We start from the raw sequence: 14,517 nt of genomic DNA on the forward strand, positions 1-14,517 counted from the left end.
ACCTGAAGTTCACGAGGCTGAGGTTGTTCTGTTCATAGGCCCGGAGAAGAAGTAAAATCTTCTGGTCTACAAGTCAAATCAAGTCCATTTAGAAAGCTGAACCCCTCATAGCCTCCTTCCATCCTGTCACACCACCTGGGCTCATACTTCCTGGTCACACTGCCCAGTCCCCTCACACCCCTTGTTTATACCACTTGCTTTGTCTCTTCACACTTCGTTGCATATAGCCTGATCCTCTCACACTCCCCAGTCACACTCCTGCCTGGTCTCTTCACACCCCCGGTCACACTGTCTGCCTGGTCCCCTCACACCCCCCGGTCACACTGTCTGCCTGGTCCCCTCACACCCCCTGGTCATACTGCCTACTTGGTCCCCTCACACCCTCCGGTCACACTGTCTACCTGGTCCCCTCACACCCTCCGGTCACACTGTCTGCCTGGTCCCCTCACACCCTCCGGTCACACTGTCTACCTGGTCCCCTCACACCCTCCGGTCACACTGTCTGCCTGGTTCCCTCACACCCCCCGGTCACACTGCCTACTTGGTCCCCTCACACCCTCCGGTCACACTGTCTACCTGGTCCCCTCACACCCCCCGGTCACACTGTCTACCTGGTCCCCTCACACCCCCCGGTCACACTGTCTACCGGGTCCCCTCACACCCCCTGGTCACACTGCCTACTTGGTCCCCTCACACCCTCCGGTCACACTGTCTACCTGGTCCCCTCACACACCCCGGTCACACTGCCTACTTGGTCCCCTCACACCCCCCAGTCACACTGTCTACCTGGTCCCCTCACACTCCCTGGCCACACTGCCTGTCTGATGATCCCCTCACACTCCCTGGCCACACTGCCTGTCTGGTCCCCTCATACTCCCTGGCTACACTGCCTGCCTGGTCCCCTCAGACTCCCTGCCAGACTCATACTGCCTGCCTGGTCCCCTCAGACTCCCTGGTCACACTGCCCGCCTGGTCCCCTCACACTCCCCAGGCATATACCACTCAGTCCTCACACCCTTACCCAGCACGCTGAGAGTGGCACCATAGGCCCCCAGAAGCACCGCAAAATGGCTGCTTTCACAGACAGAAGGACACAACTTCACCACCACCGACATCAGGTCCACCAGTGCTTCTGGAAGGAAAATAACACTGAAACACACAGCAGTGCAGGGGGATATGCACACGGAGAGAATAGAAGTAGAGGAGGAAGCACTTCAGGGAACTTTTAAATGCTTAAATATTCTTCTCTGAACAATACCAGTCTTTACACTGTGCCTTGTCCCTCTTTTTCCTTTTTTTATTTTTATTTTTACTTATTTTTTATTTTTATTGGAGTTCAATTTGCCAACATATAGCATAACACCCAGTGCTCATCCCATCAAGTGCCCCCCCTCAGTGCCCGTCACCCAGTCACCCCCACCCCCCGCCCACCTCCCTTTCCACCACCCCTTGTTCGTTTCCCAGAGTTATCTTTTTCCTTTTTTAAAAGAAGCCCATGTTCACAGTCATCTCCCTCCCCAGGTCTTCGGCCAGGCTGTCATCACTCTCTTCACTCCCCCTCCCAAGTCTTAGGCCACCACAGATTTCAACACCTAAGTGTCTTTCCCATGACTGTGTCAGCCAAGAGTCTAATCTCCCTCTGCTCCTGCCTAAATACAGGGCGGGCCCTTCTGGTCTTCCTACCACCCACACCAGGAACTTGGGGGATAGTTTTCTTCAGTCAAGCAATCCATTACACACCGATCCCATGGGGATTTCTACCGGGTCTGAGCATGTTAATCCTATTCCTAAACAGAGCATGGCTTCAAGACGACTGGACCCTACAGACCATCTCCTCTGAACAATCCCGCAGCCTATACCAAGCTCAACAACATGGTGCTGAAACAAACCCCACAGAACCAACTAGGGGCAGAGATTTCAGAACCTGGGCTTTCAGAGAGCTTCCTGGCAGGGAACTACCAGCGGGGACATTTGAACTCTTCACCCTTGACAAAGGTTTCGATCTACTCATTAAAGCATTTCACACAACTAAACAACTTTTCTCAGGGCAGCCAAACTTCCCCTAATTCCCAGATTTTAGCACTTTACCACAATAGGGCAGTTAAGACCTCACACATAACTTCTGGAAGCCAGAACAGACTCTGAAAAGAGGTCTGTATTTGCTGCTTGGCCCCAGGTCAGAGGAAACACTTCTTGAGCTTTGATTTAATAGAAACAAAATATCCTAATGCCATTTTGGTAAAGCTTCCTTAGCTCTGAAAACTCAGAGGTGTGAAACCTCAGTGTATAGCTAGCTCCACAAGTCAGGACATAAAATCTGCCCCTGAAATGGGAGGCTGGGGAGGGGAGGGGGTCACCTTTCACTTGATTGTCTGGGCCCTCCTCTTCTTCAGACTTCAGGAGAGTTGGCAAAAACAGAGAATGTTGTGTGAGCATCATGTGGACCAGCGGAAGCTGGATAAGCTGTGAGCACATGGAGTTTTCGGGAAGATATAGGTGCTGTATGGCAGCATGGAGGGCCTTTAAAAACGCGTGGTCCTGATACCGAAATCTAGGAGGCAAGAATCGAAGGGGGAAAGATCTTCATATGGGGAAGTTTTATTTCGCAGGAGACGATAAAGAAACCTTTTTCTTGGTATCTTATTAAGAAAAACTTCGAACACACCACAAAGATGAGAATAAGACAGTGCGTTTCTGTCCACCTGTTTCGATTTTGCTGTGGGACCCTTGCTTTATCACGCACCTAGCCACCCACCTGTCACAGGGGGGCATTTCTGAAAACAGGGAGGGGACACATTTCCCTGCAGGATGAACACCAAACAAACTTCCTGTTTCATTAAAGTGCCAGGAGGCAGCAGAACAGCCGAGCCTGAATCAAGATGACCCTCACTGCTCAGCATACCTTGCCAGGTCAGCCTCCCTCCTTCCTTATTTCCAGCTACTCAGAACAGAACTCCCACCCAGTGGTTCGGAGGCCTTCTGTTTTAAGCCCCTCATAAACCCACCGAAGGAATGAAAGCATCATCAGGCTCTTGAACGAAGCAGCTTTCCAGTCATATGTGAATAATGTTGAGAATCACTTAGCATATAGTGGGCATTCTAGAAATACAAACCAAAGCCTGAAAGAAATGTCACCATTTCGTGATGGTGATCACTGGTGGTCATTTATCTGTGACCCTCCTTCACAACTTTCTCTCCTCTTAGGCGAGGTGAGCATTTTTCTCTGTTTCAAAGTGGTGCCTGACCAGGAAAATGAAAATGATAGGCACAATGAAACCCTGTTTTGTGACTACCTGATTGCTGAACACCGAAGAGTCTGACTCTAAACAGCCAGGGAGGTATGAGGAAAAGATGTGCTAGGTTAGCTCAGAAACTTTGGAGAGAATATTAAAAATCTAGCCAGACTGAAGCTGTGCCCACACAGTGCCAGTGAATGGCCCTTCCTGAGAAAACCTGGCACGGGGCACTGAGAGCCAATCAGCCCTCACTGCGGGCATGGGAGGGAGGGAGGCAGATGTCCACCAGCAGGGGGCTGGCTGTATAAACTGTGGTGTAGTCAGGAAACAGGCTTGCCCCCCACCCTCCACTGGCCCTGCAGCAAAAACAAATGGGCTGAGATCTGTGTGTATTAGCCTGAGTCAAAAACACTTCTGTGCCAAAAAAAAGGGGGGGGGGCACATAATGTGATACATTTGTACGGAATGTGAAGCCGACTGAAATAACGTCACTGCTGTTTAGAGACACGCTGTTTAGGGCTGGCATGCAACCAAAGTAGGCAAAGGCCCACAGCCATGACAAAGCCTGACCTCAGGAAAGTGATGCTTGAAGGAGAGGATGGAGAATGAACCAGGCAAACACAGGAAGCTGTCAGTGCTTATTAAATCTGGGCGCTGCTGCAGGATTCTCTGTGTGCGTCTGGTTTCTAAAACATATTCCATTTTTTAAAGGCCCTGAGATCCAGAAGCAGACCCCATGTTAATAGGCAAATCATCCAGCTCTCTGGCCTTCTGCAGCTTGTCATCCCCAACACAGGAGTGACAGAGGCCCCACCCCCACCCCCAATGCCGTGCTCAAGAGCTAATAAGTCTGGCTCTGCATCAGACATGCACACCCCTTACCCAGTCACAGCGAGAGGATGAAACAGACTTACTTGAGTCCAGTCTTCACAAATTTCTGCCAATCGCCAGGATCAACTTCATTAAGGGAACTCTGTGAATAAAATAAGCAAGAAATAGTCATGGGACCTCTTCAATGCATTTAAAACAGAGAATACAGAACTTGAATTACAGCTATTCAGGAAACACGAATATAGTTACCTAAGTGACCCACGAAAGCAAGTGGTTGTTTCTTTCTTCAATTTTTAAAATCGTTTTATTATTTCTGCTAGCAGCTCTGTCATTTCATTAGCGTGTCTACGACCACCAAAGGAGCAGGAGAAAACCCCCTGAAGTCCTGTTCTTTCCCTTGCCCACCATTTCAGAGGGCACCAGCGGCCTGCAGCACGCACAGGGCCAGCCACATATGGCTTCAACACAGGACAGCGCATCCCTGGGGGACGACCTCTGCACCATCAGCAGAGACAATGCTGATCCCATCACTGATGCAGAGAAAGTCTCCAAATATGGTGCTAAGTTATATCAGTGGGGTGGGTGCTCTGGAGGGAAGGGGACCTTCTGGGATGATGACAATCTCTGATGGGAGTGTGGGCACAAGGGTCTATGCACTTGTCAACACTAAACTGTACACTTAGGAGCTTGTATGTCTCACACACACACACACACACACACACACACACACACACACAGACTGGATTTCACGTGAAAATGAGACCTCAGTTAAAAGGGTTGGTGAGGGGATCCCTGGGTGGCGCAGCGGTTTGGCGCCTGCCTTTGGCCCAGGGCGCGATTCTGGAGACCCGGGATCGAGTCCCACGTTGGGCTCCCGGTGTATGGAGCCTGCTTCTCCCTCTGCCTGTGTCTCTGCCTCTCTCTCTCTCTCTCTGACTATCATAAATAAATAAAAATTTAAAAAGAATGAGCATCCTTTAAAAAAAAAAAAAAAAGGGTTGGTGAGGTGGGCCGAGAGTAGGGGGCTGCGTGTACCTGGGGATGGGGGGCACAGGGGAACTCTGTACTGCCTGCTCAGCTCTGCTGCGAACCTAAAACCACCCTGGAAACATGACATCTATGAGAGACGGGAAAAAGGAGAGAGAGAAAAGGAGCTGGGGAAGGCAAGGCAGACGGCGTGCCCGGAGCACAAATCCCTGAAGGGCACAGCCCACCATCAGCCAGCAAGTCAGCCTGCTGGGTGAGGGGCCACACGGGAAGGCCCAGCACCCTCCTCTACACTCTGCTCTCTCTAGATCTCGGGGGTGTTCCTTGCACCCCCCACTTCTGCCACGTTTGGGCTCCTAGAAGCCTTGAATGCACAAACCTGTGACACACGGAATTAAAGCTGAGATACAGATTATAAAGTCTCTTAATACAACGTAAGCACGCTGCTTGATCTCTAACCTATCAATCTATTTATCACACAACTGTCACCTGGGGTTGTTCTCTTCAGGATTACTTTTTAAATTTTGGGTCCAGAGTTTAAACACAAGTCACAGACTCTGATTTTTACTGCAATTTTACATCATGCACTAAGGAGTAATTCATATGCTTCAGGATGTTATTTTTGTGAAGAATTAAAAAAAAAAAAAAGACACTTCAATAAAAGGGAATAATGACCAAAAATAATAGCTGAATATTTCCAAATTTTATGACAGCTCTAGGCTAATAGCGGCAAGAAGTTCCGTGAACCCCAAACGTAAGAATCTTAAAGAAAACTATTTTAAGGCACATCATGATCACGTTGTTTTAAACAATGTAAGGAAAAAAGATCCTAAGGTAGGAAAATAAAGAATGAGAGTTTTATCGAGACCAAGGCGTGCCAGAAGACACTAAAGCAACACTTTAAAATGCTACAGGAAATACAAAACCTGGATTGAAACGCTTCCCAACTCACTCTGAGTTGATCCTAAAACCAGGCAAAGAAAGACTGCTAGAAAATAAAATCACAAAGAAAACAAATATCCCACCTGCACATAGATGGAAAGATTCATAATATGAAATATTAGCACATCAAATCCAACACTATGAGAAGACTAATCAAGCAGGTACATCCCAGGAACGTAAAGTTACTTTTAACGATCAAAAATTAATGAATGTAAGTCATATTAACAGACTTAAAAAAACAAAACCATAAACCATCTTGGTAGAAGTATAAAAAGCACTTGACAAAATCCAATATCCATCCTTGGAAGACGGCGGCACATGGTTTCAGGACCTGCCCCCCCGCCTGCCGCTTTGCCTCCCAGACAGCCCCGCTCATCACCCACTAGTTCTTGGAGCACATCTGTGAATTCTGGTCTGCCTAGTCCATGCTTTCCCTTAAAAGTGTAATCAGGCTCTCTAAGAAAAGGAAAGACACCTACCAACAGCTCATTAAATCTCAGCAGCATCTGCCTCTCTTCATCCTGGGCACTGTTGTGGTCCAGCTGGCCACTACTGAAAGACACGATCAGCCATTTCACACAGGAGTCCAGCAGAGTCCTTCTCCAGGCACGCAGCTCTTGTGCCGACCCTTCCAGGACTGCAGAGACAGAGTCGGCCACACTCCAACTGCAGCAGAAGACAAGAGGCACAGAGTCAGGGCGATGGCCTAAATCCCTCCAGCTTTAGAGTAGCTCACATTACAGTGGGCCATCGGGGCAGATGCCCTGGTCCTGCCCCCCTTTAGCACCCAAGCACGGAGTCCCAGGCTGCCCTGGCTTCCTTGCTCCAGCAGATATACCAGCATTTTTTACAATTACAGGAAACAATTATTATTTAACCAGGAAACAATTATTATTTAACCAGAAACAAAAATTTGTTATCCAGACTGCCTAAATTAGACTGTCTCAGGGTCAGTATTACTGACACGCTGGGCCAGATTATTCTTTCAGGGGGAGGGGAGGGCAGTCCTATGCATAATAAGATATTTAGCAGCATCCCTGGCCTTCACCCTTAGATGCCAGAAACCCCCCACCCCCCGCCACCCCATCGTGACAATATAAAATGTCAGATGTTGCCAACTGTGCCTGAGAGGGTGCAAAGCCACCCCTGGTTGAGAACTGCTGCTCTCAGGGAATCTGACCCAACCATCCACTCTTAGAGACGTGCTTGCTCCAGGCAGGATGGCTGGAAGACTTCTTGTAGGAAGTGCTTTCTCACCGACTGTCACCACAGCAGCACAGCAAATTCTCACCATTTTATAAAAACTAGAGGGAAAAGTGAAGTGGAAAGGGGAACAGCCACCCAGCGATCTAAGCCTTCATACCTCTTGTGCCTGCCTGGAGTCTGAAGCAAGCCGGGCAGATGGGCCATAAGGGCAGCAAGGTCCTTGGCTCTTGCAAAGGGGACCAGCTGGGCCAGGACCTCCTGATGCAGCCCAGACTCTGGCGGCCCATCCGTGCTGAGCAGCCTGGTCTGCAGCTGTCTCCAAAGGGCCTTCCTCAACACAGGAATGACAGCAGAGGACACTAGGCAGAGACGAGAAGGAGAGATAGTCATACACTGCTGTGCCAGGCCCAGCATGTACCAGCTTACAGAGCCCCCGGCTAACTTGGAGGAATCCTGACTGGCTGAGGTCACACTTGTAGCTCCTGGCCTGGGCAGGAGCACGGATGTCATGGAGACTGACAGAGGCAAGGCCAGTTTGTTAACCACTGACCAGCACGCCACTGGTCACCTCTTGTCAGTCAATCCTCCTGAGCCTAATGCCTTGCTCAAAGCTGGTAATGGGGCTGTGAGTACCAAAACTCTGGACTCACTCGGGATTTGTGCCCCAAAGGCACAGGAACCAGGGGGGCCCGTCAGAAGATGTGCACCAGGAATCACTAGAGGGGGCGCCTGGGCGGCTCAGTGGGTGAAGTGGCCAACCACTAGTTTTGGCTCGAGTCACGATCTCAGGGTTGTGAGACAGAGCCCCACATCGGGCTCCCTACTCGGTGGGGAGTCTGCTTGAGATTCTCTATCTCTCTAAAAGAAATAAATAAAAAAAATTTTAAGACTTTTTAAAATATCTATTGTCACTGGTGTGAAGTCATGACACACAAAGGCAAAGCGGTGAGTGAACCACCATTCACACACACGATAAAGGGGATTAAAGTAGACTTCAGGTGGTCACAAAGTGCCTCAGACCTGAAACCCTACAAGCAGAGGAAGAGGGCCGGGCCCAAGTGGCCCTGACTCAGCGTCAATGCACCGACCCTCTTTCCGGAGGGGACAATGGGACAAGATGAAGGGCAGTCACCCCAATGCCTCCCCTGCCCCAGAGTTGACCCTTTGTCGGCCCACCCCTCCCCAGCTTCTGGTGGGGGGCTCAGGGTAGACAGGAGCATCAGGGCAGCATCTCAAACCACAGGCCGAATCCCTCCTCTTTCTCCATCTCCTGAGCTGGGTCCGTGGGTGGAGGAGAGACAGAACCTCACCATGTCCCAAATGTGGAAGGTACAGGTGTAGAAAGGGACCTGCAGATCCCACCTCCTCCGCCCCAGACTCACATGCCCAGCTGCCCAAAGCCTCCAATTTCCATACCTCCTGCCAGGCGTGCAAAGCAGCCCTGGGTCCTGCCCTGGAGGTACACGTGGACGACGGGGAGGAAGTCATTGAGGTGCTCCTGGAGGCAGACCCCCGCGCCGGGCCGCCCGCACCACAGCTCGAACCGCAGCAGGTGGGTGCAGCTCAGCCGCACGAGCAGGGTGGCCACGCTGAGTGCAGGCTGCGACCGCCGGGCCAGGCAGTCGTCAAGCAGGTCCGCCCGGACCGCGGGGGCCAGCGCGGGCTCTCTCTGCAGAGCATGGAGGAATACGGCATCCAGCTCGCCCACAGCCAACGTGGGGAGCAGAGCCCCCAGGCCTTTCACAAACTCGGAAGCCCACAGGAGCTCGTTGCTCTGCAGCTGGTCCTGGGTGCTGCCAGTCAACAGCTGGACCAGGGTCTTGCCAAGAGCGTTCAGATGTCTCTCCTTCTGGGGAGACTTTGTGGGTCGCTGGGTCACCAGCTGGGCCTCAGGCAGCCTCAGCAGGGCCAGGATGACCTCGTGGAGCTGGGCGCCCTCCATGTAGGGATGCAGTCCCTGCAGGGCTTCCAGCTGCGGGAGGGTCTTTGGTGGTGACGTGGCCGGGGCCGCCCTCCTGTTTTGCAGCTCTTTCAACACGCTCTGGGTGATGGCCTCCGAGTACCTGGCCAGGAGGCCCCGCTGACCAACGCTCTGGAGGACCGGGGCGCTTGCCATCAGTAGCTGCAGGACCCCTGCGCTGAGGCGGGCTGCCAGGAGTTTCACAAGGATGGGGCTGAGGGTGTGCGGAGGAAGGGCCTGTTGCTCCAGGGCCAGGTACCAGCCCTCCAGTGTGGGGTGTCTGAGGATGGCCACTAGCACCTCCTCCAGTGTCTGAAATACAGTGACAAGGCACAGAGCTCACACACGGCCCAGGGCCAGCAGGGAGTAGGATGGAGGGCAGAAAATAGCATTCCTAAGCCACTCCATCCCTCAAGCCTGAGTTCTGACACCCCTCTCAGGGGTGCCCCACAGAACCCCAACCCAAGCCCAGGCCAAGCTATGACCTGACTAGTGCATCGCCTCCCCAGGCGACTGTGACAGCTGGACCTTGGCTTGGCCAGTGCCCCACCCAGACTGACAGATGTCTGACGAATTCAGCCTGAATGAATTTACTATACAACAAAACTGCTCTCCGCCAGGGGATGGGCTACGCAGAAACATCAAAACGTGTTGAAGATCAATCATCTGGTTTCTGCTTAGCAGCCCTGCCCTCCAACATCAATCCGATTGAGGAATGTGGGTTTCTCCTGAGAACAGAGCAGCGTGATCAGTGTGGGAGAGACCCTGTGTCTGGGAATCAAGCTGCTGTGCGAGCCCACGAGCCGGAACTGAAGGTAGCACGCGGGCGGAGGCTGAGCCTTGAGCAACCCCGGGGAACTAGCTCTGCCCCAGCACCGTGTTTAAGCCATGGAGCAGCAAGCGGCCGAGCGCCCTTGCTGGATTAGAGACTAATCTGATCCAGCCGTTCTAAGCAGCTGTGCAGAACACAATTCCTAGCCAATGAAGTGACACCAGTCCCCAGGGACGGGAATACATTCTCATTTACTTGTCAGGTAAGGAAAGAGGAGCCCGTCACACCTTCCAACAGAGAAGCACAATTTCCTGTTAGCACTGCCTTGCCGCCCCCTCCCCCACCACCTGCCAAACAGCTAACAGATGGTCCTGCACCTATAGACACCTCCCAGAAAGTCAAGCCCGAGGTCAAAGTAAGGAGGATGTCCATTAGGAGTGAGACATGAACGTGGCTGCTTCCCGAGCCCAGGAAACCAGGGAAAGTGGCAGACGGTGAGCGATGCACCCTGGCCCAAATCTACAGTGGCTTGGTGGTTCACAGCAGGGGAGGGGCTTCCACCCAAAGCCCCAGTTCTTAGGGTGAACTGACTGGCCAGCCATACCCGCTGCCCAGCCTTCGTCCATCACAGGCTGCAACTGCCCAAAAGGAAAGTGCCCCCGTTGTCTCTCCAGGTGCTCACATGTCCCCCGGTGTAAGAGAAACTACTCACAGGGAGGGCAAGTGGGAGCAGAGAAACAGGTGAAGAGCTACACACCCAAATGACACCAAGCTTTTCTGTGGGTGCAGGGGTCGGGGGTGTTTCCAGTGTCTCCTCCACAGGGTTCTATGTTTCTTTATTTGCCTACAACACACACGTTGTCTTGGACCAGAAGGAGAGGGAAAGCCAGGGTCTGAGAGTGTACAGGAAAAGGCTAACAGGAAGGAGACCCACGGAAAAAGGGCAGCAGTACCTTGTCACTGGCCAGCTCCAGTGAGGCCATGGACTCCATGTCCAAAAAGAGGTCAGCCTCAGCCTGGGCAGCCTGGCATTTCTGCTGGTTCTCTGCATCCAGCTGCACACAGTGGACGACCAGGCACCTGAGGAGATCCAGGAGGAGCTGCAGGAGGGCAGGCCCTGTACTTCGGCCCAGCTGTGAGGACAAGAGGCCAGGGAAGGGCTCACAGTCACAACGGTCACCACCGACTCCCTCTGTGCCCAAAAGCTGCCATGTTATCAGAAATAAGGACTGAGGAGGGAGGCACACTAGAGTGGCAACTCCTTATAAAACACCAATAACCTCAAAATCCTTTCTCCGTATGGTGTGCGCCCTAAATTTTGATGAAGTGTGCAGGTTTACCTTGACCAAGATGAGGGAAACCCAAACCAACATGCTATAAACCACACCGGGAATGGAAAGCCCACCAAGGAACTCTACTAAATTCAAACTTAGGAAAGGCAGTGGGTCTGACAGTGCACTGATCCAGTCTGCTGTTGGAAGGGCCTTGCCTGATAGCTGCCCCAGCAACACGGTCAGCCATGCTGCCTCCAAGTGAGGCCTGCAGGAAATGAGTGCTAAAGTCACCTGCGCACATCTGTTCCAGGGAGGAGAAGCAGCCCAGCAGAGTGGGGCAGGGAGTGAACTAGCAGCCTGGGTTCCCTGTGTGTGTGTTGGGGGGGGTGGGCGGCGTGGGTGCCCTGCAGGTGTCACATCACCAAGTCCCTTCGTGTGCAACAGGGTGACGAGACTCCAGGATTCTATCAACACCATCGTGCAGTCTGGGCCTGACTCAGAGGAGGCCACCCTGGGGGCAGAGTGGTGAAAACGTGTGGGGGCTGCAGGGTGAGGGTGAAAACGTGTGGGGGCTGCAGGGTGAGGCAGGAGCGGTGCAGACCTGGCCAAAGCTCTCCACAGTGCTCCTGACGTAGAGCAGCAGGTGTTTCGCCGAGCGCAGGACCTGGTGCATCGGGATGTGCTGGAGGGCCGCCCGCAGCTGTGTTTGAACCTGCTCGTCCAGGAGTGAGCCTTCGCTCTCGTAGGCTGTCTGCAGCAGGGTGGTGAAGGAGGTGGCGGGAGGGCCCTGGGGACCAAGGTTGCCTGGTGTCTGAAGGGGCTTGGGGAGGCTGAGAAAGCCCTGAGAGGAGGAAAGACAAACAACCACAGGTGAGAACCACAGTCTGCAAAGACAGGTACAGGGGGATGTTCCCGACAAAGGAACAGTTCACTGTCTCGTCCTATTACTAAAAAATATGTGACCACATGGCAGTTTACTTAAATTAAGCCCTAATGTTTTCAGTTACACGGACATTCCTAGAGGCCGTCAACACAGCAGTGGACCAGGAAGGTGTCCACACACGCTGGGGAACAGACGCTGTGACTGGAGCTGCGTGGGACAGACACTTCACTCAGAAGAGTCGCTGGGCAGCCAAGCATCTGACTTTCGATTTTGGCTCAGGTCACGGTCTCAGGGTCCAGGGATTGAGCCCTACAGCAGGCTCTATGCTCAGCTGGGGGTCTGCTTCTCCCTCCACTCTTCCCCCCACTTGTGCTTGTTCTCTCTCTCTTTCAAATAAATAGAATCTTTGAAAAAAAAAAAAAAGGATTCATCACTGGAAACTGGGAGATTGCAGGCGGGACAGAGCCAGCTTGCTAAGCTGCATGGCCTCCAAAGGCCTCCCCCGGGAGCCTCGCTCAGAGAACCTTGTTGGGAGGCTAACAAGACAGTGGACAGAATGAAGACAAATTTCTGGAATTCCATCTCAAACCGAAGTTGCTTACTTCTACAACAATCTCCATGCTGCCTTCTCTAATGACCCCACATGCCTTTCATTAACTCCAAACACTCCCAAGGCCAAGGAAACGAGGCTGCACGTGTCTGGAAAGGCAGCAGGGCTCCAGGTGGGGTCCCTGGACCAGCAGCAGTGCTGCATGGGCACCACCTGGAGAGGCCAAACCCCAGAGCCTGGGGTAGAGGTGCTGAACCGAACCCACTGAGCGTGGGGCCCAGAGACTGTGGGTGGTACTCCTTGGAGGGTGAGAAGCACTGCTGGGACCTACTCAACAAAGTGGATACCTGCCTTCCAGCATCCATGCGGTGCAGCCCTGAACTGTGACACTTCCTCTGGGCTCTGAAAGACCACCACCAAGTCTGAACCACAGGCTAGCCAGCGGAGGAAGGTGGCAGTGGCCGGGAAGGGTGTGGATGCTGGAGCCCACGGCCTAGGTGGGATCCTGACCCCCCACTTTCACTGCTGCCTAGTGCTGGAACCATGCTGTGCCTCAGTTTCCTCATGTGTGTAATGAACCCAGAAAGTCCTGACCACCTTCTTGGAGTTGCTGTGAGGACTGACTTAAAATACACATAGTATCCTCAGCACCACCGTAAGCAGCAGCTACAGGAATCACAAGACAGAGGCCCCGAGCCACCTGCTTTTTCAAGAACAGCTAAAACCCAATGCATACACAAAACACACACCACAAAGTTAATTTCTTCGCCCGTGCCCCCTAACTTTTGTAAATTCTCTGCACTGGGGCCAGACCTGCAGCACCCCATTAGAAGGATATAGTCCCCACCTAAAGAGAATTCTTTGTTTCACTTTCCCAGTCTTCCTAGAATGGAGACTGCTGAGGCCCAGTAGGGCCTGGTCTGACAGCTGAGCCGTATTGCCAGGGGGAAGCTAAGGCCCGCTGAAGAAGGCCAGAACTGGGTATGCCAGATGATCTGACAAGGAGAAAAGGCAACTTCCTCCCTCCCTGAAGCTGGCACCTGATGAGGCAACCATCCTGTCAGCGGGAAATTCAATTCCACTGCATCACCGAACCATCCAAGCTCCATCCTATCAGCTGAGCAGCAGTGACACCACTAAGCTCCTTCTCTTGTGCAGGGAAATCAGAAGGTTAACACGCTTCTTCCTGGAAACCGAGGAGGTGTAAAGCTACAGAGCTGGGGCACAGGCAGAGTGACCCACTGAAGACACCTCGGGATTTTCTAGGGAAAGGCCTGGTTTCCTAGGAGCAGTGATGCTGCAGCTCACCGAGGCCTCTCGGGCTGGCTCTGGGATCCAGCGGCTATAGTATCTGTGGAACCGGGCCAGCTGGTGGCAGCAAGGTGGGACTGGAGGCTCCAACTTGTCGTAAGCCTGAAGCAGCAGACACAGAGCCAGAGGGTCTCTCTGGGTATGGAGGAGATCTGTCAGCACGGCCGTCAGGTAGACCACGATGCTCTCTCCTGCAAGGGAATGAGATGCATGAGGGCGGCCTGCTGGGACCACCCATCAATAACACCAACTCCCATACGCATTCCACACTCAGCAAAATGCATGCCAATTCCATAAGGGGTTAGGTAAACACACTGGAAGGCAGGTGTGATCACTGCAGAGCTCACCCAGGTTCTGTTTTATTAAATGTGTGACACACAGTCAGGCTTCAGGTCTTGATGCCAGGAAGTGGGGATCCAGGCACAGAAGAAGTGATACAAAAACTACCTGGGGCTGAGACTTGCTTGGTGCCCACCAAACCATCTCTTGTTCCTGGCCCATGGGCCGCCCCTGTGGTTAGCCTGGGACCAAGTGACTGATTTTTTAGCCACATCTAGGCAAGGCT

The 14,517-nt window shown here is 52.7% G+C and overlaps 1 protein-coding gene across 2 annotated transcripts in view; it reads right to left on the bottom strand.

The window, feature by feature from the left end:
* URB1 (URB1 ribosome biogenesis homolog) overlaps window positions 1-14,517 on the bottom strand; it is a 91,445-nt gene that overhangs the window by 21,925 nt on the left and 55,003 nt on the right. For both annotated transcript variants that reach the window (XM_055313378.1, XM_055313377.1), the window contains exons 19-28: window positions 13,950-14,143; window positions 11,810-12,049; window positions 10,888-11,067; window positions 8,619-9,474; window positions 7,360-7,561; window positions 6,476-6,662; window positions 4,151-4,209; window positions 2,358-2,551; window positions 1,022-1,132; window positions 3-66 (exon numbers count right to left, since the gene is read on the bottom strand). In XM_055313378.1, the coding sequence (XP_055169353.1) occupies window positions 3-66; window positions 1,022-1,132; window positions 2,358-2,551; window positions 4,151-4,209; window positions 6,476-6,662; window positions 7,360-7,561; window positions 8,619-9,474; window positions 10,888-11,067; window positions 11,810-12,049; window positions 13,950-14,143 (2,287 nt within the window). The remainder of the gene's footprint in view (window positions 1-2; window positions 67-1,021; window positions 1,133-2,357; window positions 2,552-4,150; window positions 4,210-6,475; window positions 6,663-7,359; window positions 7,562-8,618; window positions 9,475-10,887; window positions 11,068-11,809; window positions 12,050-13,949; window positions 14,144-14,517) is intronic.

This window comes from Nyctereutes procyonoides, unplaced genomic scaffold, assembly GCF_905146905.1.
Source record: "Nyctereutes procyonoides isolate TBG_1078 unplaced genomic scaffold, NYPRO_anot_genome, whole genome shotgun sequence".
Taxonomy (NCBI): domain Eukaryota; kingdom Metazoa; phylum Chordata; class Mammalia; order Carnivora; family Canidae; genus Nyctereutes; species Nyctereutes procyonoides.